Source organism: Manis javanica, chromosome 5 (assembly GCF_040802235.1).
Source record: "Manis javanica isolate MJ-LG chromosome 5, MJ_LKY, whole genome shotgun sequence".
Classification (NCBI taxonomy): Eukaryota; Metazoa; Chordata; class Mammalia; order Pholidota; family Manidae; genus Manis; species Manis javanica.
In genome coordinates, this window is record NC_133160.1 from 16,123,245 (window position 1) to 16,148,895 (window position 25,651).

A 25,651-nucleotide genomic window follows, 5' to 3' on the forward strand; every position below is an offset into this window, starting at 1 on the left:
TAAAATACATAATGCTGGAGTTTCTGATTCAGAGGATCTGGGCTGGGACTCAAAAATGTGCATTTGTAACAAGTTCCCAGGCATTGCCGATGCTGCTGGCCAAGGGACTGCATTTTGAGAACCACTGATCTGGAATACTAATAAAACTTAATTTACATATTTATGTTTATTTCTTACAACACACGAGGTGCTCTCATATCTTACCTCTTTGAATCCTTGCAGCAAGTCTGCAAAGGTAGATATGATTTTGATATTACAGTTGGGAAGTCTCTGAGAAGGTCTCTGGGAAGGTAACTAACTGGCCCCAGGTAAGATTTGTGTGTGACAGACCTGCCTCCAGCACCTACCTGGTACTTACCTCTCTCCTGCTAAATGCAAGAATTGGTGGCCAATCTTGGGACAGGACAGGCTGAATCTGCAGGGGACATAAGGAACCAGCTATGGAGAGAGGAACGATAGAAGAATAGACTCCATGCCCACTCTGCCAGCCTTGTGTAGACAAAAGAGCCTTGGGTCTCAGGCCAGCTGTATGGCTGTAAGTAGGGAGCCCTGCCCTTTCTAGTTCTCAGAATTTTGAATACAAATATGAATTCATTTATTGGACAGATAACTATTGAGTGCCTGCTGTGTGCCACACACTGTAGAGTTCAGTAAATAGAGTGCCCTTCCTTAAGTAGGGTGTGGAGGGGTTAATCAGACAGTCACAGAAATACAACTGCTCTAAATGCTCTGAACAGAAGTGTAGGGAGTGCTCAGAATCTGTACAGGGAAATCAAAGGAGGCTTCCTGAGGAAGGAACATATTGCTGAGAGCTGAAGAATGAGGCATTGCCAGGCTTGTGGGGTTGGGGTTGTTCCCCTATACCACGTGCAAGGGCCGCTGCTCAGTACAGACATTGTACATTTGAGCAACTGAAAAAAGAGCACAATTATCAGGACAGTGTGTTGGGAGGGGAGCATGAGGTTGTTGGGAGGGGAGCAGATCCCACACCATCAGATCATGCAAGGCATTGTGGGGTCTGGCAGTGCTGTTTTCTCTGTCCGTGGTGTCCTGAGCTGATTCGCAGTACCTTGCAAGAACAGATAGTTAGATTTTCAGGAATTTTGTGAGCAAGCTGATGCCACGTTGGTAGTTTGAAGTCAGTCCTGGTAAGAGTATTTATACTGCAGAAATCAGCAGACATTCTATGTCAGGGCTTTTCTTTGCTCTGGAGAGCCATTTTTAAAACATTTTCCAACATACCACTGGTCTTTGTCGTTATCCTGCAGGGAGCAGATTGATGCCAGAGAACGACATTTCTGTTCCCCTGGAGTTGTGTTCGGGAGCTACTGCCTCTGGTTCCGTCCTCCCCGCAAGCCAGGTCTTGCCCGTTTCCCGCCTCAGCCAGGCTCCTGCCCCTTCTTCCACACCACTGAGGAGTTCTCTTCTCCTCTATATGACTCTTCTTAATGCCTCTCCTTGTCTTGAATATCGAACGAGGAGTACCAAATTAGATGTTTCTCCAGCTTGCAAAATGTAGGCAGAGCATGATGAACGTCCTGGGCTGCTTGTAAATTACCTTGTATAAACTCCTTCACATCCCCTGCTGCCCCATCTTTCTCCATGTGTGTATGGATAAACACAATTTGTTTTCCTTCTAATTATATAAAGTTAGAAGAAGAAAGGGACACAGAATGATATTAGCATCTCCGAGAAGGAATAAACAAACCATGAAGTCACCGCTATTCCTTGAGATGCCTTCTTGGGGGACCTCTGGCTGAAACCTGCCCTTTTAAAGAGTACACACAATAGCTCTGTGCCTCTAAAGATGGGTTTACACTTAGCACAGGAGGGCGAATGAGGAGCACAGAGTGTTTCTAAGTGTCTCTGCCATCAGCTCACTGCCTGCCTCACATCCAGACAAGAACAGCCATTTATTAAGCACCTGCTGTGTACCAGACACTGTGTGAGCACTGTTTTTTTTTTTTTTAAGAGCAGTTTTAGGTTTCAAAAAATTGAACAGAATATCCAGGGTGTTCCCATACGGGGATATCTCTCCCTCCCACCCACATTCAGTTTCCCCTATTATTAATATCCTGTATTAGTGTGATACAGTTGTTATAATTGATGAACTAGTATTGATCCCTCATTATTAGCTAAAGTCCACAGTATACATTAGAGTCTACTCTTTGTATTTTGAAGTTACATAGGATTTGAAAAATATACAAGGACACATGTCCACCACTGCAGTATCATACAGAAAGTTTTGCTGTCCTAAAACTCCTGTGTGCTCCACCTGTTCATCCTTCCCCACAAGTCCCTGGCAACCACTGACCTTCTTACTGTGTTCATAGTTCCGCCTCTTCCAGAATGTTGTAGAGTTGGAATCAGACACTATGAAGCCTTTTCAGACTGGCTTTTTTCCCTTAGCAGAATTTATTTAAGTTTCTTCCATGTCTTTTCATGGCTTGATAACTCACTTATTTATATCACTGAATAATATTCCATTCTGTAGATATACCACACTTTGTTTATCCATTCATCTATTGAAGAACATCTTTTTTTTTCTAAGTTTTAGCATTTGTGAGTAAAACTGCTGTAAACATTCAAGTACAGGTTTTTGTGTGGTCAGTTTTCAACTCATTTGGGTAAATACCAGAGACAGCAATTACTGGATCATATAAGTGTATGTTTAGTTTGGGAAGAATCTGCCAAGATGTCTTCCAAAGTAGCTGTACCATTTTGCTTTCCCACCAGCAATGCATGAGAGTGCCTATTGCTCCACATCCTTACCAGCATTTGGTGCTGTCTGTGTTCTGGATTTTGGCTATTCTAGTAGGTGTGTTTAAATATCTCATTGTTTTGCTTTTCAATTCCTTAATGACACATGATGGTCAACATCTTTTCAGTGCTTATTTGCCATCTGTGTATCTTCTTTAGGTGAGGTGTCCGTCCAGAACTTTTGCCCATTTTCTAACTGGGTCTCGTTTTCTTACTGTTGAGTTGTAAGAGTTCTTTGTGTGTTGTTATTATGTTGTTTTAAGAGTTCTTTGTATGTTATTACATGTCCCTTATCAGATATGTCTTCTGCAAATATTTTCTCCCAGTCTGTATTTTGTCTTTTCATTCTTTTAATGTCCTCACAATTTGCATGCCTGCATTTTTTCATTTAATCGTCCCAACATTCTGTGAACTGTATAGTATTGGCTCCATTTTGCTAAGGAACTCAAGGCTTTAAGAGAGGGCAGTTGACTCCCTAAGGGATGGAACTAAGATATGAACCCCGATCTGACCCTCGGCTCTGTTCATCATATCACCAGTGTATTCTACTTGCCACAGGTTAGCCCCTATGGGAATGAATCTTGGTCTTTCATACTAAAATAGTGTTTCACCATCTCAGAAAATAAGAGTCTGCATTTCGATGCCCTGCAGAGCCAAGTGTGGTTATTTGCATCTAAGTGCGTTGACAGGGCATAAAGAGCCCTCTGTGACCCAGCCGCCTGCCTTGCTCTTCTTGTCTGCTCTTCCATGGCTGATCCTTCCGTCTCTGTGTTCACAAGACAGGAACTGTCTTCTGCTCCTTCAGTGTTCTTGCCTTTTCGGGATCTCTGCCTTCATTCTTGATGCTCCCTCAGTTGGACACACCCTTCCTCATCATCCATTGGTCAAGACTTGCTCACTCTTAGTTCTTCATTCATGTATCATTGCACAAAGCCTGCTATTCTCCACATTCTAGACCTTAAAGTTCCACTTGTATGCATAGTATGTCTCCCCCACAACATTGACAAACTCCTAAAGTTTGAGTATCATTTTGCTAACGCTTTCATAGTCCCTTCACCAACCCTGTACATAGTAGGTGGTCAGAAAATGTGTTCCTCATAAAGAAAAGAGGAGATATTGGCAAACGCCATCACCTGGTGGTAGGAGGCACCTTTCATCTTTAAGAATATTTAACTGAAAGAAAGAAGTTTGTTTTTGTTTTCTTTTTAATTGTTTTTACTTTCCGATTTTAAATTTCATTGTTTATTAAAGAAAATTCCCTTTGAACAGTTGAAACCAGCATCTCCATTTCCAAAGCTATAGACCCAAAGGGCAGGCATAACTCAATAAATATAGAAGATTTTTGAAATGAAAAGTCATTCGTGAGACCAATGAGTGAAAGCACAATATGCACTTTCACTTTCTCACAGCTTATAGTTTTCATAACCACTAGAACAAAGCTTGACAGCTTGAGCTCAGACTCACATGCCGGACTCAGACTCACATGCCGAACCTTGTCTGAATCACTGCTCGGTGGGATGTGTCCCAGGAAGTTCCATTCTCTGGGGCTGGGACACTGCAGGATTGGGGACCAGCCATTCACCCTGACTCCAGAAGCAGTATCTATGAGATGCTAGAGATCCAGAGACAGCACATAGTGTGGACAGAGCAGGCGTTCAGGGTCAGACAGACAGAGGCCCAGCTCTACCATTTACAGGCTTTGTAATGTTGGAAATTTGCTTAACATTTCTGAACCCCACTTTCTCCTTCTGTGGAATAGAAAGAATAGAAGTACTCCATCATTATAGTATTTTATAACCATTGATAGAGCTATTTTGAGGAATACGTGATTGAGTGAGATAATGTATGCAAAGTCTCTGGCACCCACCTTGAACTCCATAAAGGTTAACTTCAAACTCCTCCCCGACTTCACTCCCCATGCTCCCACCCACCTAAAGGAACAGTTTAGACCTCCCACCTAGTCTCTCTACTTGCTTCCTCCCCATGATAACTAAGAAAAGTGGCATCCCATGTAGCTCAATGGCAGATGCTCAAATGCCAGTGGTAGTTACTAAGTGGTAGCTCTGAAGGAGGGCAGTGCTGGCTCCTCGCTCACAGGCCTCCTGTCACCCACCCCCTTGTTTTCTGCTCTTTCTGCAGATGACCATTCCCGAGTGCGGCTGCTGGTGCTGGATGGAGACCCACACTCCGACTACATCAATGCCAACTACATTGATGTAAGGGTCTTCACGGGTCGGGAAGCTGGGTTCTGGGGTTGGCTGCAGCAAGCTCAGGATATGGGGCTGTCCCCCAGCCTGTTCCCCAGAAGGTGGTCTTCCCAGAACATATCCAGGGTGGTCTGGCTCCTCCCCAAAGCATGTAACTAGCATAATCTAAGTTGATAATCTACCAAGCTGCAGTCTCTTTCCGGCTGGCTGAAGTAGCCTGCTCTGCATGGTCCCAGGACAACAGTCAGTCTTGTTTATTCACCCACTCATTCATTTGGATGTGTGTCTATTTGCCCATCCATTCATTCATTTGAAGGTACAGCCATATTTACATGTATGCGACCAAGATTTTAAAGTGCCTAATGTATGCTGGATGCTGTGGAAACCATCCGACCAAAAATGCCTTGGTCTCTACCCTCTAAAACTTTAGCAGGAAGATAAGCTGTTCACATCAATAATTCCAGGGCAAAATGGAAAGTCTAAGTGTCATAAGTTGAGATAAAATGCTGCAGGGATTCAGAGGTGGGGGGCGGGGGGAATCGCTTCTTCCATCAGGAATGCAAAACGCGATGTGAACCAAAGCTTCAAGCACAGGTAGAATTTTTAATCAAAGATCGGGAAGATGGGCCTGTGGTCAGAGAAAGCAGCACAAGCCGAGGTGTAGCAGCTGGAAGCAGACAGTGTGTAGCAGTTGAGTTTGAGGGGAGCAGAGACATTATCATGGGAATAGTAGAAAATAAGGTGGGAGCTAGATTGTTGGTGGTTTGTGATCAAACTTAGGAAGTTGGACTTTATTCTGTTGGCAAGAGGAAGCTATCAAAAGTTTTGATCAAGGAGGTGACCAGTTCAGAGCTGAGCTTTGGATGATTGATCTATCGCCAAGGGTAAGACAGACCAGAGCAGGGAGAGTCTGGGATCAAGGCACCCAGTTAGAAAGACCCACTTCAGTGTTCCAGAGACTATTGAGGAAGGGCCACAGTGCAGCGGGAGACCAGACAGGTGGGTGGCCACGAAAGTGAGACAGTTCCCAAGGGGGCAGCATGGCCTCTGGGGCCCGATGGACATCAGGGCTTGGCTGACACAAGTCAGGCTTCTCAGGACCTTGGCCAGGAGCCCCAGGGCCTTGACTTAAGTGGCTCAGAGATCCACCTTGCCCCCTCTGACTGCCATGTGCTTTTATAGACAAACTATAAAATGCAGTGACGTGCTTCTGAATTCCTCCTAACCCAGGCGGCACCAGATGATTCATTGGTTCAACAAGTATGTATTGAGCCTTGTGTTAGTCATTTACCTGTCTGCCCTCAGACCTCTTCCAGTCCTTCCCCGTTCTGCTCTGCATTGCTGATGTGTGTGTGTGTCTGTGTGAATCTATGTCTGTCTGTGCGAGTGTGTGCATCTGTGAGTGTGACTGTGTGTCTGTATGTGAGAGTGGGTGTCCTGTGAGTATGTCTGTGGGTGAGCTGAGTGTCTGTAAGTGGGAGTGTTTCTCTGTATATGAATGTGTGTGTCTGCGTGTCTCTGTGTGAGCTTGTGTGCCTGTGTGTGCCTCTGTGTGGTGTGTGCCTGTGGGTGTGTGTCTTGTGTGTGTGCATATGTGAAGCAGAGAGGAGAGCCAGCTGACCCCTGAGAGGGAGGTGTTGCTGGAAGGTGGGGACGTGGAGGGCAGGGAGAGGCCGCACATCTCTCTGTCTTCCTTGGCAGCAGCCCTGGTGTGCCCACGTCCCACCTGTGGCTCCAGCCCTATCCAGCAGGCTGCCAGAGTCCCACCCATTGCAGGCGGCCCAGCTCCTGGGCTCCTGGGCCCCGGCACTTCTGTCTTGCATCCTCTGCTAGTCCTGGGGATGGTCGTGGCCTCCTGCTGTGGTGAGCTCTGGGCTGCCCCCATTTGCATCTCAGCTCCGCCTCTACCTACAGACAACTCCCTACACTGAGTATCCTCTTGTGAAACACAGGGAGTGCTTTTGAGCTCCCACCCAGACTCTGGCTAACAGAGGGTCAGGAATGGGGCCAGATCTTTAGTGGAGGTCCAGATAGACACGTCTCTGTCATCGTGGCCCTTCCAGGAAGGCTCACGAGGAGAGGGCCAGTCCAGGGCAGCCTCTGTCTCCAGCCTGGAGGAAGCACCTGGGGCGCCCACCCAGCACACCTTCGGCCTTTCCCTCACGCATCTGGTACTCATGTCACAAACACTGAGCAGATCCCCCACAGTGGGCTGGAAATACAGATCTTAAAAGGGACTCAAGTCTGTTTGAAAAGAGACCCTCCCAGAGCAGGAATTGTGGGAACATAAAGGAAAAATCAAACCCTTGAGATGGGGGTAGGGTCAGTGAAGGCTTCCTGGGGGAGGTGGCACAGTACTGTCTCAGCCAGTGAGTAGGAGCCCTCCAGACAAGAAGGACTGATAGTCACCTAAGAAGTGTTTGTTACTTCTCATATACCAACAGTACCTTACCTAGTCCCACAGCCTTGCAAAGGGCCACTCATTACTACCCATGTCCAGATGAGTAGGCAGAGGATCTTGATCAGTCACATGACTTACCCAGAATCACACTGCTAGGATGTAAAGGGGGTGGGAGCAGGAGTTGGAACCAGGGGCACCTCCCCGCACCTGCCGTGCCCTGCTGGCTTTAACAGTAACAGTAAAGCAACAGCAACAGCTAGTGGCCCTAAATGAGTCACTCTTGGACCCTATAGGTGGTTTTAAATGAGTCATTTATCAAGACCTCTCTATCGCCCTCCAAACTAGGTAATCAACCCCATTTTCCAGATAGGCAAGCTGAGGTTTAAAGAAATTGCCAGGCTTGTCCAAGGCCATGCAGCTGGTCAGTGGCAGAAACCAGACTAAGAACCAAACCCAGATGACTCCAGGCCAGGGCTCCCCCTTCTGTCCTTCCCCTCCCGTTCCCAGACACCGCCTCGCACCCAGCACATGGCAGGCACTCAGTCAACACCTGCTGAACCAGACTGCATTATTTCCTTCCATTTCCCCTTGACCTTGTCTACAGCTGAGTGAATGTGGCAGCCCTGGAGGCCATGGCCCATGTAGCTCTGCCAGCCCAAGTTGCCCTATCTGGCATTCGTCATCTGAGTGGTAGAGCTGTGTGTCTGTGTATCTGTGTGTCTGAAAGTCACTTTCCTAGATAGATACTCAGTCCAAAGTTGGATGAGCAGCTGACTATAGTCAGAGCCAGGGTGCACAATGATATGTTACAGGCAGCAAGCAGAATTGCTTTAAATGCAAATGAGTCACTGCAATGTCTGTACTGACAGTAACACTCGGTGCTGGATCCCAGTGGGTAGAGCCAAGGGTTCATGAGACTGGAGTCAGGAGGTTCAATCCTTGTGGGGCCTGTGGACTCCAAGCCTCCCTGCTTACTAGCTTAATGGTCCTATAGCCTAATTATTCACTCCTTCTGATATCTGTAAAATGGGATAATAATGTTACCCTGCAAGAATGTGGTAACTGTGAGGCTTCCGTTTGGAAACAGAGGCTCACTCACCGTAATGAGAGGGCTACTGGAGAGGATCTGCAGCCTGAGATAGGGTCAAGGCCACCCCATGACCTCACAGGGGACTCCTAGAAGAGCAAACCCTCCTACCACCCTATGTCTCAGAGCTCCTGCTTCTGCTCCTCATTGATCGAACCCAGTTAGATGCCAGAGGCCATGGAGGCCCATGGTGCTGTCCATACAGGTCAGCATCCACAGCTCGGAGCAGAGCATGGAACACCAGAGACAGAAATGGAAGGACAGAGTAGACACACTGAGCACAACCCCTCCTGACACACTGTGACATGCTGTTACAGTATGGGGTGGCATGGGGGTAACCGTGTAAATCATGCACCTGCTATAGACTCCAGCAAAGTTAAAATCCCTCTAGACCCTATGGGGATTCCTAGCAAGATACAACCTAGACAGCTATTCAGGTCCTCACCCCTCTGTCCTGGTCTCCACTCCAGCCTAAATCCTCCAGGCTCTTCAAAGAGCTAACTGCCAGTGCTAGAATCATTTATCCACAATTGGATCTCGACGATCCATTGAAACAACTCCACTTGGCTAATGAGGTGGATGGGGCCAGCCCTGTCTATGCCTCCAGAGGCTCTGGTACCACTACCTTCTGAACCATCCCACTGGCAGGTTTGTTTGCATACCCCAGAACATACTGGCCACTTGAATCTGTTATAAATTACCAGTCTGGAAATAAATATCTGGGTCCCCAGTAAGTAACAGATGCATGAGCACAGAGTGGCATCAATGCATTTTGGATGCAAACCTCTTTCCCATTGCTCAAAGGCAGATGGAGGCCAGCCCAGTGCTGGTTTGCAGTTGATCTGCATGCTGTTCAGGTGGGACTTAAATGAACTCAAAAGTTCTTTTAAGGTTAGGAAGTTTTCTGTACCAGCTCTTGGCAAATCCCCAGAAGAGCCTCAGTTGAGTAATGCATTTCCTTTTATCTCTATTCCTGAGGAATCTCATGGTTAGAAAGTTTTCTCTTTGGGTGCCATATGGGGTTTGGAGTCCAGAGAGGGTCTGTTTACTCAGATGCAGTGTGCAAACAGGCATGCAGCATGCATGCATGCATTTGATATGCATTTATCAAGGCTGTGGCCCAGGCAGACTTCTCTATGCTGTGGACACAGCCATGAGCAAGCCCTGCCCTGTTGGAACACTTATTCTGCTGGGAAACAGACACTGAGCATGTGAATAAGCAGAGGACACTGCCATTTGGTGACAAGTGGCCTGAGGAAACGCAAACCAGAGAAAGCAGGACGAGGCCGACAGCTGGTCAGGGAAGGGATCTCGGCAGAGCTGACTGACCTCCTAGCAGAAGCCTGGATGGAGGGGGAGGGCAAACTGCTCAGTTGTCTAGGGACAGACACAGCCAGTATGGGGAACGGTTGGTGCTAAGGTCTCAAGATGGAAACATGCTGCTGTTTCTGAAGAAGAGGGAGACAGCCAGTGCGCCACGGGGAGAGTGGTGGAAGACAGAATACTGCGGAAGGCGAGAAATGGGAATAACAGGGATGCTGAGATACCCAAACTAGGCTCAAGGGGCCCTTCCAACTGCCACCACCTTGAGAACGCTTCTCTGGCCTCCATGGCTGAGTCCACTCCCCAAGGGAGGTCTGCAGAGCCCCACTTCTTCCCCTTGGCAGCCCCATCCCAGTTTGTTACGTCTGTAAGCAGCTCAGAAGCTTACGTCCATCTGGTCCACTTTTGTGTTTCCAGTACCTTGTGCCTAGTAGTCGGTGCTCCATTTATGCCTGGTGATGGAATATTGAATGACCAAGTGAACAAATGAATGAACAAAATAATGAGCCAAGTCATCTAACCCCACAACTGAAATGTGCATTTCTTGCTCAAAATTTCATCCCATTGACTTTCAAGCATATTAGAATCTTCCAAATCTGTTTCCTCCGGAGGGTCTTTTGTCTTTCAACCCCATGCATTAAACGGAGTGAGTGCCTCAACCTGGAAGGCATAATCACCCTGTATGCCACCAACTAGCCTTTGCTGAAAAGCACACTCAGCTCTGGGTGGCATGTCCCATGGCCCAGGAGGAGGAAAGTATAAAAGTCCTGTTGCAGCACGTATACTAAGTGTGTTAACTGGACATAGGCAAAGCGCTGCAGGACTGCTCAGGGGAAGGAGATCTCATATGAAGTGCAGTGTAAGAAGCTTGGACCTAGGGATACATGGGCCTGAGGAAGGGGATGGAGAAGGACAGCTGGAGGTGAGGCTGGTGATGAGGATGGAGGCAGGTGATTAGCCCTGAGCTGAGATGTGTGGGCGTTATTGTGTAGGGAGTAGGGAGCCACTTCAGGCTTTAAGTGGGGATATGAGATCAGATGTGCCCTGGAAAGTTCACTCTGGCAGGAAGAAGATGGGCTGTGGGCAAAGACTGGAGGCAGGGAGGCCAGCGAGAGGCTGGTACCATGGCCAAGGTCAGGGAGGACAAGGGCTGTGAGAAGGAATGATGATGGGTGTGAGAGAAAGAGGGTGCAGTTGAGAAACCACATATGTCCATACTCCAGGGGACTGTTTTCTGTTCCCAAACCTATTCAGGGAACTCCCAGAGTCTAATCCTTCCTGTGAGCCAGAGAAGCCTGTCCATCTTGACTTGCAAGAACAGATAGCTCGGTGCACCTTTCTACCTCTCATGTCTCAGAAAAGGGCTCAGTTTATGACATTCACAGGCAGAGCAGAGGGGCGGGAAGGGCTTACCATCTCAGGTCTCCCTAGTAGCTAGCATAGACTTTTAGTCTTACAGGCACTCAATAAATACTTGCCAGATGAACAATAAAATGATAATAGCAAAGTTTTTATATTATGTTAAATCTTAGACTTATACCTGGAACATAATAACTGTCATATATTGACTCATTTAATCCTAATAGCAACTCTGTGATATAAGCACTGTGATATTACCCCATTTTACAGCAAAAAAAAAATATATCAATTAAAGCACAAGGAGGTTAAGTTACTCACCCCAGACCACACAGCCTTTAAGGGGCAGGGGGCAGGATTCAAACCCAGCAAGTTAGGTCCAGAGGTCAGGCACATTACCACCCTGCTATGCTCCCCTTCTGATTAGTTTCTCCATGGCTTGTTTATGGGGCATTTGCTCTGAGTCTCACACTATGCAAGGCTCTGTGGGAATTTTTTTTAACCTTAGGAGATAGTGTATGTGTTTAAGATGCTGACAACCTCACTAAGAAGATAGGACCACTCAAACGAAGAGTTTAGGGAGGCTGTTGCGTCCCATATGGTTAATCCAACAGTTCTGGCTGTGGCATTAACCTTGGGTTGGTGCTGACAGTCAGCCCAACATCTCGAGAGTGTACCCAGCAATTAGAAGATACCTATTAAATATTTAGAGAGTGAGTGAAGGCTGAGGTAGAGAAATGTACAAGTGACTCAAAAACTAGCCTTTGAATCAGAAAGTAGATCCAGAACTTCAGAGACGTCATATCTATGTCACCATAAACCACACACATGGCAATTCTGACTTACCTCCTGAAGGGGGGCCTTTGGTCAGCTTATGCATCTTGACAGGACAGAAAGTGTGATCAATGCCTAAGACAAGAAGAGGTAGTCTTCAAACTTTAGGACTTATTTTCTCCTGACATGGTTGACCATGAAAGAAAATGAATTCAGGACTGTCAACAACCTTTCCACCAATAGGCTCAATAATTGGCATCTGTATTTTTTTATTTGTCCATTCATTCACTCATTCATTCTCTCATTGGTTCCCTCAGTAAACATGCACTACATTCAATGTTATGTGCTCAATACAGATATGTCTCCAAAACTTGACCTTCTATTGAACATGATAACTTCCTTTCTATAACAGGAAAGGGCACCCTCCATGTGCACCACGCCCAGGCAAAAGAGAAGCTCAGCGTCAACCTCTTCCCCAATGATTAGGGTAATGGGGCACCAAAGGAACCCCAGGACATCCTGAAATGTAGAGGGAAATTAGACGGCAGTCTCTGAATCAGAAAGTGGCTTTGTTGGTCTCTAGATAGCACCTCTACAGGGTGCTCCCTGATGAACAGGACTTCAAGCCCAGCCATGTCAGACAGCGGGGCAGGTGGCATCCTTCCCAGTTTTCTTTATCTAATTGTCACTAAGACAGTGAGCCAACAGTGCAGCTGTTCTCTTCTCTCAGGTGCCCTGCGGGGCCTCACGCAGTGTTCTGCATATCATGGCTCAGGAAAGACTTTGTGGTAGTTGATGTCCCACAGAAACCTGAGAATTCCTTCTCCACCTCTTCCTGGGTGCATGGGCATAAGGGATGCCCACCCAATTTTTGCTTGCAGTCCACTGGCTCCAAGGCAAGCTGATATGGGCCCTCACAAGTAACTCTAACAACCGCTAACATTTCGTGATTTACTAAGCGCTTTATATGCTTTACCTTATTGAATCTTGGCCACTTCCCTGGGAAATGTTTCATGCTATTCTCGTTTTGCCGATGAGCAAACCATGTCTTGGAAAAGATAATTGTTAAAATTATGGTGTTTGCAAGCTTTGACTGGAGGCCCTTCACTGTGCTTTCCTCCTGTTATCCAGGGATACCATCGACCTCGCCATTACATTGCAACTCAGGGTAAGTGCCTCCTTCTGCAAGGGGCCCGGCTTCCGCTGGAGGAGAGAAATGAGCCTCTGTCAGCAAAGAAGTCACGCGGGAGTAGAGCCAGAGAGTCTCCAGGGGTCCTTGAGGAGTTTCATTTGTTTGAGAAGGACGAAGGTGATGAGTTCAGCTAGCGGAGGGAGGGTCAGGGATGAGAGAGGAAGGAGGTGTCCCCTGGAAACGGTCAGGCAGCACAGACCAAAGCTCCAGGTCAGGCACGTGCCATTGACACCCACCATCCAGGACTGAAGCTGATGGTACCTTATCTCTTCAGAGGGTATGTGCCCAGAAGACAGATGCAGCCAGGGGTCCTAGAAAGCAACTTGACATTGTTATCAGAAGGCTTAAAAATGATCCTCTCCTCAAACCCTTCTGGGAGGACATCCTGTGGATAAGTATATATGTGGACAGTGACATACGTAAAAGTACTCTTTACTCTGTTATCTGTAATAGGAAAACGTGAAAAATCTTAAATGCCTGACAATTGGTAGATTGGTTAAATAAAGTGTGATACTTCCATATTATAGAACGTTATACTGTTATTTTAAAAAATGCTTGGTAAGGATCCTTAAGGGCATGAGAAAATGCATGTCATAGCTATGATGCTTATTACAGTAAATGTGTATCAGTATGTACATACATTTATATAAGTATATACATACAGAAAATGGGTAGTCAATGTTTTATATCAAACACATATAAAGTAATTCAAAAAACAGTGAAGGTCCAGCACACTGAAAGAGACATTTCCAAGGAAATTGCTTTGGACGCTCAGATCCTATCTCCCAGGCCTTGTCTATTTTTTTTTTCCTCCTTTCCGCTTGGGCTCCAGACAAATGCTCCGAGCATTTGTCAAGCTCAAAATCTGACGTCTTCTGCTTGTTCTCTCAGCATCTGGCTCCTGTAGCTCTCTGTCCTCCCTCTCTGCCTTAATTTCCTTCCTGTCTCTCATTAAGGTTGTGGGGCCAAATTTTTATGAAAACTACCTTCAACTATATTATTAACCATAATATTGTGCAGATGAGGTGACGGGTCGGGGAAAGTAGGGCTGATGGAAAAGGCTCTTAGCAGGAGGGTGGCAGAGGGAAGAGGCGGAGCTGGTAACGTGCAGTGAGGCTGCCGACCATGCCAGTTTGGAGTGTTGCTTTTCTTAGCCACACCTGACCTCGCACGCGTCAGGGCCCATGTCAGCTACTTGGGTGTACCGACAAGGGTCACTTGGCCTCACTTGCTCACCTACCTGGAGCCTGGAGTGTCCAGCGGGGAAGGAGAGCTGCTTGGCTGCTTCCTCACCCTTGCTGTCCTTGTTTATCTGTCCCTTCTCTGTCGGCAGGTCCCATGCAGGAGACCGTGAAGGACTTTTGGAGGATGATCTGGCAGGAGAACTCAGCCAGCATCGTCATGGTGACAAACCTCGTGGAGGTGGGCAGGGTAAGCCCCTCCCGCAGCTGCCCGGATAGAGGATGCCGGCATTGCCCCTCTGAGCATCTCTCTGTTCGTGCATTGTGCCAAGTGCCTCCTGGGCAATACTTCACCCTCACCAGACCTCCCCGGGAGAAATCTTCACTCCCGTCTCACATTTAAGGAATGTTCTTGGCCTTTGAGCCCCCACCCCCCTCCCTTTTCCATCCTCACTCCCCGTTGATGATGTCATCTCATACAGTTCAAGGAAGTGAAAGCCATCAGATATGAACTCGCTCATCTTCACACCACAAGGCTGCAATCCTCCTTCTGTCTACAACCATCTTCTCATCCTTCCCCTCTATCATCAGGTTGACCCATTAAAAAAAGGCTGTTCTTGTTGACCCCAGGTAATAGAATATGGGCCGTTCCTTGTGGCTCAGCCTAATACGATGGGGTAAGTGGCTCTTGCCCTTTCAAAGGCCATCCCACTGCCTGGAATCATCAATTCTGTTCAAGAATTTTCTCACTTACCCCTCTCACTTGAAAAATAATTCTCTTTCTCATTGCTAGATTATTCCCCGCAGCATGCAAATATCCCGAGCACCTTCCCCCTTAAAATATAAAGCAGACAAACAAAAGAGGTTCTCTTGTCCCTACTTCCCCACCAAACTCAGAAGACTCACTCACCAGCTGCTTCTTCACTCACATGCTCTTCTACCCACCCCACGGCGCTGTGCCCTCCATCCCACCCGATACGTCAGCATCACCAACATCCTTCATGGTGACGAATCCAAACCACTTCTCTCTTTTCATTGTATTCAAACTCTCAGAGCATTTGACCCTTTGCCCTCTGACCTCTGCTCCCCGATATTCTTCAGGGTCCTGGCCTTGGTCTCCTGCTCTGCTCCATCTCCACCCTCTTCTGTGTGGCCCTGAGCCACTCCTGGGGCTTAGCAATGGGACTGCGATTCCCAACTGGCTTTTGCCTTCTTGGTGAACTGTGGCGTGTGGGTGGGTGGGCTGCTGGATTTAAAGGCAGGGTGCGCAAACACTAGTATTAAGAGGGCCTCTCTGCTCACGATGTGAGCTAACTAAAGAGAGGGCAGGCAAATTTTCATTTTGGCAAGAACCAGTTAACCCATTAAAATGAAGAGTCCTGGCCTCTCAGATAACAGGAAAGAGAATGTGGGCTGTCCCGTAAAGGACCACAGACATCGCCTGGCCTAGTAGGAATTTAGGGCCAGGAGAGGCCTTACCCTTGAGCCCACTCTTTCTAGTTCATTCCCCAGTTTCACAGAAGAGGAAACAGAGCCAAAGGGGTGAGTGACCCCCTGAGGTTGCCCAGCCAGGACCCAGCCACAGTCTACTGCTCCAGACACTCATTCTAGTGCCCATGGCCCCTCTTCTCGGGACCGCTCCCCAGGGACTCAGGTCCAGGGAGCAACTATGGAGGGGCAGAAGGCCAGCCCAGCATTTAATAATTCAGGGGCAAATCCCAGCCTGTTTTATAACTTCTCCCACATTGAAGAGAGATTCCCTTCATGGGCAGATCAGGAATTTAATTTGGATTTGGGGAGGGGACCGAGAACAATCTTTTCATGGAACTCTGCTAGGCGCCAAGCACTGCACTAGACACTTAACCCATTACTTCATTTGATCTCACAACAATTGTATGAGGCAGCGTTCCTGGTAATCATTCAGAGGCCTGGTTTTGCATCCCGGCTCCATCCCTTACGATCAGATGATTTGGGGCAATTTTCTTAGCCACCTGTGCTTCTTATGCCTTATCTGATAAATGGGGATAATAATATACCTGCTTCATAAGGTTGTGGTGATAAGTAATTAAAATAATACATGTACAGCATGTGTGGAATACTTAGTAAGCAGTGTCAGACATAGTTGGCCACCAATAAGTGTTAGCTATCATTGTCAATAGGAAGCTGAGGCTCAGAGAGCTTTCAGCACTTTCTGGAAGCCACACAGCTACTGAGTGTTAGAACCAAGCAGTGCATCCACTTGCCTCCAGAGCCTGTTACACTGTACCAGCGTTTCCCTAAGTGGGTTCCATGGGATGCTAGTCTGCAGGATGTTTAGTGAGAAGAGGGTTCCATGGTTAAATATGTTTGGGAAATGCTGTGTACTCTTTGCCCCTTTTGGAGAGTTCAAAGACACATGAGCATTAGAACATTAAATGAGCTGAGTAGTCCTGTAGCAAAGCAGCCTGTTTAACTTTATTTAATCCAGCATTTCCCAAACTCATTTGACCACAAAACCTTTTTTGTTTGTTTTTTGTTTCTTGTTTTTTACCTAACACCTATTAGCACCCAGCGGAACACACTGTGGGAAATGCCACTCTAGGCCGTGCGGCGTCCCCCGGAATGGTAATGCTTTTGTTCTTTTTAGGGGAAAACAATAAGATCTCTTTTTCCTCCTGTGGAATGTGACTTTAGAGTCAAATGAGGGGATGGCTTGTTCATAGCTTCCGCACCCACCATGGGGCAGAGAGCAGTGCGAAGTCTTCCCTTTGAGCCTGTACCTTCCATCCTTCACCCAACTAAGAGCCTTTCTCCTTCCAGCCCACGATTACCACCTCTTAATATTAATGTCCCTCTCCCAGCCACTTCTGCTTCCCCCTCCTCACTGTTTCCCACCTTTTATTCCCAACTCTCCTCTGCTGTTACCACTCAGCTGCCCCAACCTGATATAGAAGAACGAGGATTCAGCCGAAGGTAGAAAACTGGCCATGTGACCTTGGACAAGTCACTAAATCTTCAAACTCGAGTGTTATTTTCATCTGTAAAATGGGGATAACACCACCTGCCTAGCTCACCTAGAACTATCTCATCACTTACTGTGGTAACGGATTTGAAATTTATAAGGAGCTCTGCAAAAGAGGGTACAACCATTATTCCTAATGGCTCCAGTTCCTCTGGGAGGGAGCTCAGCCCTGTGTGGTTGCCAGTCCCTGGCCAGCTGGAAACCCCCTGGACCAAAATTCCACCAAAGTCACCCTTGGGTTTTTTTGAATGGGAAGGCAGCTGCTTGCACTCAGCCACCTGCTCATACACCTCCACTCTGTCGTTTCTCACAGGTGAAGTGTGTGCGATACTGGCCGGATGACACGGAGGTCTATGGAGACATTAAAGTCACACTGATTGAAACAGAGCCCCTGGCAGAATATGTCATTCGCACCTTCACAGTCCAGAAGGTAAGCTTCCTGTGGCTGTGGGCTACCTGTCCACTAGGTGAGCTGGTCTTATTTGTTCAGCTCAGCACACCCAGTGAGCCAGTGAGCGAGGATCTGCTCTGCACCCGATCTGTTCTTGGCACAGGTCAGCAATCGAGTTAGATGTGGATCCTGCCCCAAAGGATTCCACCTCTAGCAGGAGGGACAAACAGAATTCAACAGACACATAAACAGAACGATGACACCTGGTGATAAAAGCCACGGAAGAAACATGCCACGAGTGGAGACAGGAAGATGGGGTGGTCAGGGAGAGCCTCCCGGAGGAGGTGGCATTTAGGCAGATGATGAAGGATGAGAAGGAGCCAGCCAAGGGAGGAACAGGAGGAATACTATCCCAGACAAAGGGAAACAAACATGCGGAGTTGAGGGGAAAGAAGATTTCAACATGTTCTAGGCCTCTGGTTCTCAGCTGTGGGTGATTCTGTCCTATAGGGAATATTTGGCAATGACATTTTTCATGGTCAAAACAGAGGGGGGTGGGTGTTACTGGCATCTAGTGGGTGAAGGTCGGTGATGGTAATAAACACCCTATGAGACACAGGGTGGCCAGCCCCCAGTTACAAAACATTATCCATCCAAATGTCACTAACGCCTGGGTGGAGAAACACTGGTTTAGACACTGAAAGGAGGCCACGGTGGCAGGAGACTGATGACCAGGAATGAGATTGCAAATAATCATTTTTATTATTTTTATGATTTCATTATTATATAAACATTGTTACTCTGTCATTACTACTGTTAATGATGCCTACTACCATTTATAGGGCACTTACTAAACCATGTGCTTCTATGAGTGCTTTGCATAAATTAACTCCTTTAATCTTCCAACAACCTGTTGAGGTAGGCATGATTATTACTGCCATTTTGCAGATGAAAAATATTAGGCACAGAGCATTTAAATCAGTTGCCAGCTGTGAGGCAACTGAACCAAGACTCGCACTGCAGCCCCTGACGTGAAGCTCATCGCCCCTTCCTCCTCACCGTAATGGCCATTTTCTGAAAGCAACACTGTTAATGGACCACGTGGACCACAGGCCTGAGGAGGCAGAAGCAGTGGAGGCCTCAGTGCTTTGGAAGCTGTGCTGTGGGGGCTGGACGAGTGCTTCTGTGGGCCAAAGCGGGCATGGGGACAGGGTGCAGAACATATCGCTCCCAGCAGCTCCCCCTCCAACCTCCATCCTCCTAAAGGCCCCCACCTGCAGACTCAGGTGAAGAGCCAGGAGAAAAGGGCACTTCTCCATCCTGAAGAGGATACAACAGGTACTTAAGTGTGATCTTAGGATGAGTTTCTCAGAAGCAGAGCCTGAGACAAGGATTTGGGTGCATATGGCATGTCAAGGGACCACTCTCAAGAAGAATTTGTAAGAGAGGGAGGGATGTTCCACTTAGGAGCCTTCCTCCAACTAGACCATGAACTGTTCCAGGGACAGGGACAGGGACTGTGACTTTTACTTTTCTCTCGCTAATACTTAACATAAGGCTGGGCACAGGTAAGCCTCAGTGAATAGGTATTAACTGCAAGAATGAACAGTCTTTCTCTTCAGTGCCCTCTGAATATCTGCAGGAGATTGCTAAGGAGGAACAAGTAGGTAGGGGACCCTGCAGAGGCACAGGCTGAGGTGTGACCTGACCATGGAATAGTCAGAGAATGGCCATTTGCCCTGGAGGGTGTGGAGTGGTGGGGAGGAAGGGGCCCCCATCAGCCAGAGAATCTCTGCTCCTACTTATTTCATATCTTATCATTCTAAATAGGAATCTAATTAATAAAGAAGCCTGATAACCTTTTTTAATTTGAAAGCCATGGAGGCAATCATAGGACTGGAAAACCTAAGGATGCTGGACCTCAATCACTGAAAGGCCTCATATTCCACGGGAGTGAAATTGAGAAGCCCATGACACACTAGTCAAAGAGGTCCCTTGGGCAAACATTGTGGGTGTTAGAATGCCACCTTGGGGATTCAGAATGTACATCAGCCCCCTAGGGCTCTGAGAAGTCCTGCAGTAAAGCAATCACTTCCACTTTATCTACTTCCATGGTTCCCAAATGTAACACTGCAGAAACACCCCGTGCAGATGCTCTGAGGGTCCTGTCCTCCTGCCAGCAGGGAGGCGGGCTCCCCATGTTGCTGGGTGGGCTCTGTGGGCCCAGCAGCCAGAGGAACAGAGGCCTGTTCTCTCCACAGAAAGGCTACCACGAGATCCGGGAGCTCCGCCTCTTCCACTTCACCAGCTGGCCCGACCACGGTGTCCCCTGCTATGCCACTGGTCTCCTGGGCTTCGTCCGCCAGGTCAAGTTCCTCAACCCCCCTGAGGCTGGGCCCATAGTGGTCCACTGCAGGTAAGCGGAAGGCCCCCTGCTCGGAACGGGTGCATCTGAGGTTCTGCTCCCTTGGCTAGGGAGATATGATGTTTCCCAGTGGCCTTTATCCTTTGCCTTAAAGACTCCTCTGCCTACACCCCCTATGTCCAGCCCTTTCTGGTGAGATCTGGTCTCGAGGTCTAACAACAACAACGACAGCAATAATAGTAGCAATAGTAGCAGTAGTAGTCATTGTGATGGCTGTTGCCCCAAAATCAGAAAGTCTGGGATGTGGTCTTGGCACCCACAGCGTCTGCTACATGTGCACTTTACCCACATCATTTCACTTCTCACCCCACCTTGAGAGGTGCTCATTGTTATCATTCCATTTTATAGATGAAGAAATGTGCTGAGAAGGTAAACGTTTTGCTCAGTCAAAAGGTGTCGATTGGCAGAGCCTGGGTGTTTAACCTGCTTTTCTCCAGATACTGGCCCTTAGCTCCTTGACGTTGTGGGGTGCCTCCGTGGAAGCATGCTTCTCTTCATTTACATGATTTTAAAAATCAATTGCTGGCCTGCAGGGTCCTTAATAAAAAGTAAATGGACAGAGTCAGGTTTCACCTTACTATAGAAAAGAGATATTTTCAGCTCCGACCTAGAAAGTCAGGCTGGGAATGACTGGCACATCTTTGACTCCTCCTAAATGGAGATGAAGTATCCTGTCAAGGGCATCAAGAATTGGAGGAGGGTGGACGTCCAGACCTGAAGGCCAGCTAGCCGATACATTCCCTCCATCCCAAGGCCCCTCTTTTCCAAAGTGACCTTGAGCCCAGCCCAGCTTTTCAGACCTTGCATGTGCTTCACTGCATGCACGTTATCTTATCCCTGTTCTGGCAGAGTCCACAGGAGCCAAGATCTTGAATCAAGTCAAGAAAGACTTCATAATCTGTAGATGTCTTAGCCTCCCTTTTCTCACGACAGTGGGGTGTGAACTAGAAGCCCCATTTCACAGATGAGGCAGTTGAGCATTAGGAGGTAATACTCATCCTAAGTCTTCACTCTCCAAGCGTTTTGCACATGTTCTACTTTACATCTCATGACAATCCAATGACAATAGAACATGAGCCCCAGGTCCTGTATCCCAGAGAACATCAAGAGCAGGGACACAGGAGAAAGGGCAAGGATCGCAAACATTTATCAGGCCCTCCTTACAGGGTGCCCTGTATCTTATCTCCACAGCAAGTCACCTTAATGCACCTGAGCAGAGTGGCACCCACTCCTGGAGCTCTTCTGAAGATTAAATGGGTCAGATAACATATGTGAGGTGCCTAAGAGATTCTGACATAAAATAAGCATGAAAAAGTATTACTGTTCTCTTCCTCTTAACATTGCTCCCCTGCTACACCAGACTATTAATTCTGCAGACAGGAACCATGTCTTACTCCTTTTCATATCCCCACTTCCAAGCCCAGCATCTAGAACATGATACAATTCAGTAAATATCTCTTGAATATAAGTAGCAACAATTTATTGAGAATTTGCTAAGCAAGCTACGTGCATTATGCTTTTTCAGTGTAACTGCATGCAGTTTGCATGCATTGTGTTATTAATGCTACATAGTGGATCCATTTATTATTATCAGCCTCATATTATGGATGAGGCTATTGAAACCCGGAGAGGTTAAGTCATTTTCCCAAGGTCACAAAGCGACTAAGTGGTAGAGCCAGGACTCGATCCCAGGGCTCTGACCCCAAATATCATGTGCTTGATTGGTGTGTGCTGCTGTAATAAATACATGACAGTCCTCACGAGACCCCTTCAGGGAGGCATGTTATGCATGTGAGAAAACCAAGGCTTATGGACACAGTGTCCCTTGTTCACTGATTCAGAACCAAGGCAGGCTGGTTCTTCCCCCAAAACAGGTCAAGCATGAGACTTCAGAGAAGACTTGGATGCATGTCCCTCTGTGCTCCCTCCTAGACCCCAAGGCCCAGCCTGCTAAGTCCCTGCTGGGGGTCTGGATTGCGGGTTGGGTACTCTGGGGCAAATACTGGTCAGACTCAATTCAAACTATTACATTTTACCAAGAGCGAGGACTCTGTTCCCATGGGTTTGCTTTCCAGACCATAGCGGAGGGATTCCCAGGCATTTGCTTTCCAGATCGTAGTGGGTGGTGGTCCCCACTGGCCTGTCCTCCTGGCTTTGTGGGCAGCCACCATTGCTGTCCTTCCATTGCTCTTCCTCTTTGTGTTTCCTTCCTTTTCCCCACTGTCTGACAAAGCCTCCTGTTTCCGTGAAGGAAACAAGATGTGAAAACACAGCCAAGGTGGGCCTTCTTCATTTCCCAAATTATATGCAGCTAAGGCAAGTATTCCATTTGTCTCTGGCTCAGGGCCATGACTTTGGAACCCAGTGCTGCTCTGGGGAGGGTTGGCTGGGGTCCATGGGGTCTTGTTGAGTTCTTTTCTATTTTGTACTTGGTTTGAGATTTTTCCAAAGGGAGCCACCAGTGATTAGAATCGGGTGTGTGTCAGGAGGCTCGATGCCAGGCTGGGGTCTCAGGCTGTCGCCTGTCCCAGTTTGAGGATGCTCCTGGCTCATGATCCTGGGAAAGCAGGTCAAGTGGAGCCAATCTCAGGGCTCGGGACCTGGGACTCAGGACTCATTCTCTGCCTTTGGGACTGCTCGGTGGAGCTGGGCCCTGCTGTCTCACTTACCTCCTCTCCATTCTCTCTTGCCTCTCTTTCCTTGCCTCCCTCCATCCACCTGTTTGCTGGAGAAGAAAAGAGAGGGAGGGAAGGAAGTAGGGGAGAGAGAGGGAGGAGAGACACACTATTAGGCTCCTCCAGTGTGCCAGGCACCAAGCCTCATGCTGTACGGATGGAGCATCTTCGTCGATCAGACGAGGAAACGGCGTGTACAGGTGTTGTCTAAGCACTCACTGTGTGCTATGACTGTTACTAAGAGGGGGACAGTAAGTGCACAGAATGGACCAGGCTGCCTGGGTCAAAAGTCCCAGCTCCACCACAGGCCAGCTGTGGGACCTCAGGCCAGGTGAGCTCTCTGTGCCTCAGTTTCCTCATCTGTGAAATGGAGTAAGAAACTTCCTAATAACCTTATAAGGGAATTAGTAGGTAACATTTTAAGCACTTAGAAAAAAAACAGTGTCGGGCACTTTATAAGCACTAAATAAGTGTTTAGTGAGTACAACAAAAAAAGTCAGTCCTGATAAAACAGCCCCCAAAGGCAAGCATTACCCTCCCATTTTACAGAAGAGAGAGCTGAGGTTCTAAGTTTGGTTACCTGCTCAGGATCTCCCCGCTGCTCTGGGGCTGAGACTGCTCAGTCTGACTTGTGCGGCATACTGCCTCTCTGCAGGGTCCTGGGGGGCAGAGCTGCATGGGAGCAGCCTCCCCAGGGCCGGTCCTGCCCCAAGGCCCCTAACATAGACTACTGTCCTCTCTTCCAGTGCTGGAGCTGGGAGGACTGGCTGCTTCATTGCCATTGACACCATGCTTGACATGGCCGAGAACGAAGGGGTGGTGGACATCTTCAATTGTGTGCGTGAGCTTCGGGCCCAGAGGGTCAACCTGGTGCAGACAGAGGTGAGTCCTGGGCCAAGCCAGCTGGCCAGCTGCAGCCCTGGCTAAGGAGAAGCGTGATGGACAGAGATACCCGGTGGGGAGGCCCCTGTAGAAAGAGAGCTGGGCATGGGAGAAACAGGAGGGGACGGATACAGGGCTTGCTGCATTGGAGACCATAGCAGCTAGGACGCCCGCCCTAAGAACCCCCAGTGCAGGGATTTCCACCAGGGAAGAATAGTGGTGAGTTCCCATCTCTGAGGGCATCTGAGCAGGGGCTGAATGGCAACTTTCAGGGATTCTCTGATGATGTTCTTGCCTTGGGTGAAGGAACAGAGAGATGAGGAAAGACTGACATTTACTGAATGCCTACTGTGCTGGGCTGTAGATTCTGGGGATTCCAAGACACATAACAAACAGCCTCCACCCTCAAGGGCAGAGCAGACCTTCAAACACCCCTCTGTCCAGTTAGCCCAAGACCCAAGGGAAATGGGGGATGGGGGTTCATCTTTATTGTTGAGCCTCTACTATGTGCCAGGCATCATGCTAGGTCCTTTGTACTCAGGGTGTTGTGTCTACTCCTCACAATAAGCCTACGGGGTAGACCTACTAGTAACCCCATTTTACAGATGAAAAAACTGAGAAACTGGGTCCCCCAAGCCTCACAGAGGCAGATGGGGGTAGAATTTTGGTTCGTGTGACCCCACCCTCCATGTTCCTTCTCCTGAACCACACTGTCTTACTAGGCAGCCTTTTCTGCCTCCCCTACTCCTTGAAGCCGTGGTTTGCTCTTCCTATAATGAGCCCATCTTCTGGTCCTAGTGAAGGCTGTGGGTTTCCAAGCAGTCAGAACTGGGCCAGGTAAGGAACTGCACCCATCAGCAACCCTGCAAAGGGCAGTTAGTCCTGGCTTTGGGCCTGACCGGTCACTGCTGGCTCTGCACCAAAAAAGCCCCACTTACAGGCTTATACTCACAGGGCCTGCCTTGGGCTCTGTACCAACTTCCACAGGGCCAGGCTTTATGTTTCTCGATGAGGCAGTAAAGCAGAAAGGCTGCCCTATCCATTCCCAAGTTGGTGCATGCAGAAAGCAGGCCCTCTGTCTGGTGTTAGATACACGGTCCTTGCTGTCTTATGGTAGAAACAGACATTCAGATAGATCATGATGATGCATCTGGAGAAGCATTTTATATTAAGAGATGGGCTGAGTTCTGCAGCACAGAACAAACATTTGTTAGGGGCCTAGAAAAAACAGCAACAACTTCTAAAGACGACTTTCCAGAGGGAAGAGGCATGGAAGGCATAGGAAAGGAAGAATGGTGTTTCAGGAGACAAACAGGTGCAAAGAACTGAGATGGCAGAGCTGTATTTTAGGAGCAGACCCTGAGACACAGGAGTTGAGGGAAGGTGGTTTATTTGGGAGGTGATCTCAAGGCACCCTGGCTGGTGAGTGGGAAAGTGAGATAGAGAAGGGCAGGGAACCAAGATTCTGGATGCTGTTAAGTGTTTTCAAGCTCTTTGACACCATGGACACCTGGAGCCTGGTCCCGCCGGGAAGCTCTGAGGTAAGTGTGGAACGTGCACTTCCGAGCTTCCTACTTAGGAGAGAAAGTACATAGGCATTTATCCTCCTCTCTCCATCTGGCATTGCCTGAGGGCTCCTTCCGGGGCATTGACTCTTCAGCCCCTGTGGCTCACCCTGCCCACAGCCCAAGTGTGCTCCTGGGACTAGAAAAGGCCCTCAGTGTGAATCTCAGGTATTTGCAGTAAGCAGCCTTCAGAATAAAGGTAAAAGCTGAGCAGACATGAGCAGAACACTGCGAGTGCCGGCTGCAGCATGCCAGAGGTCTCTAATTTTTATCAGTGATTTTTATTTTCTGTCCCTTCAGTTGTACACAGGGGAGAAAACTCACCATACCTCGGGCAAACAGTAAAAGCATGGGAATTTGGCCCTTCAGGTTACAAGATAGAAAGTAGTGACTCTGCAACATAAATCATGCCCATCCTGTAATCAGGTCAC

General features: G+C 48.0%; 1 protein-coding gene across 14 annotated transcripts in view; it reads left to right on the plus strand.

Moving 5' to 3' along the window:
* The window catches only part of PTPRT (protein tyrosine phosphatase receptor type T), a 970,716-nt gene that overhangs the window by 915,287 nt on the left and 29,778 nt on the right, over positions 1-25,651 (plus strand). For 7 of the 14 annotated variants that reach the window (XM_073236577.1, XM_073236583.1, XM_073236578.1 and 4 more), the window contains 7 exons: positions 4,900-4,976; positions 13,040-13,076; positions 14,434-14,531; positions 16,826-16,885; positions 17,596-17,712; positions 19,935-20,089; positions 23,520-23,655. In XM_073236577.1, coding sequence (XP_073092678.1) covers positions 4,900-4,976; positions 13,040-13,076; positions 14,434-14,531; positions 16,826-16,885; positions 17,596-17,712; positions 19,935-20,089; positions 23,520-23,655 — 680 coding nt within the window. The remainder of the gene's footprint in view (positions 1-4,899; positions 4,977-13,039; positions 13,077-14,433; positions 14,532-16,825; positions 16,886-17,595; positions 17,713-19,934; positions 20,090-23,519; positions 23,656-25,651) is intronic. The other 7 variants (XM_073236581.1, XM_073236587.1, XM_073236588.1 and 4 more) reach the window with 1 other exon arrangement.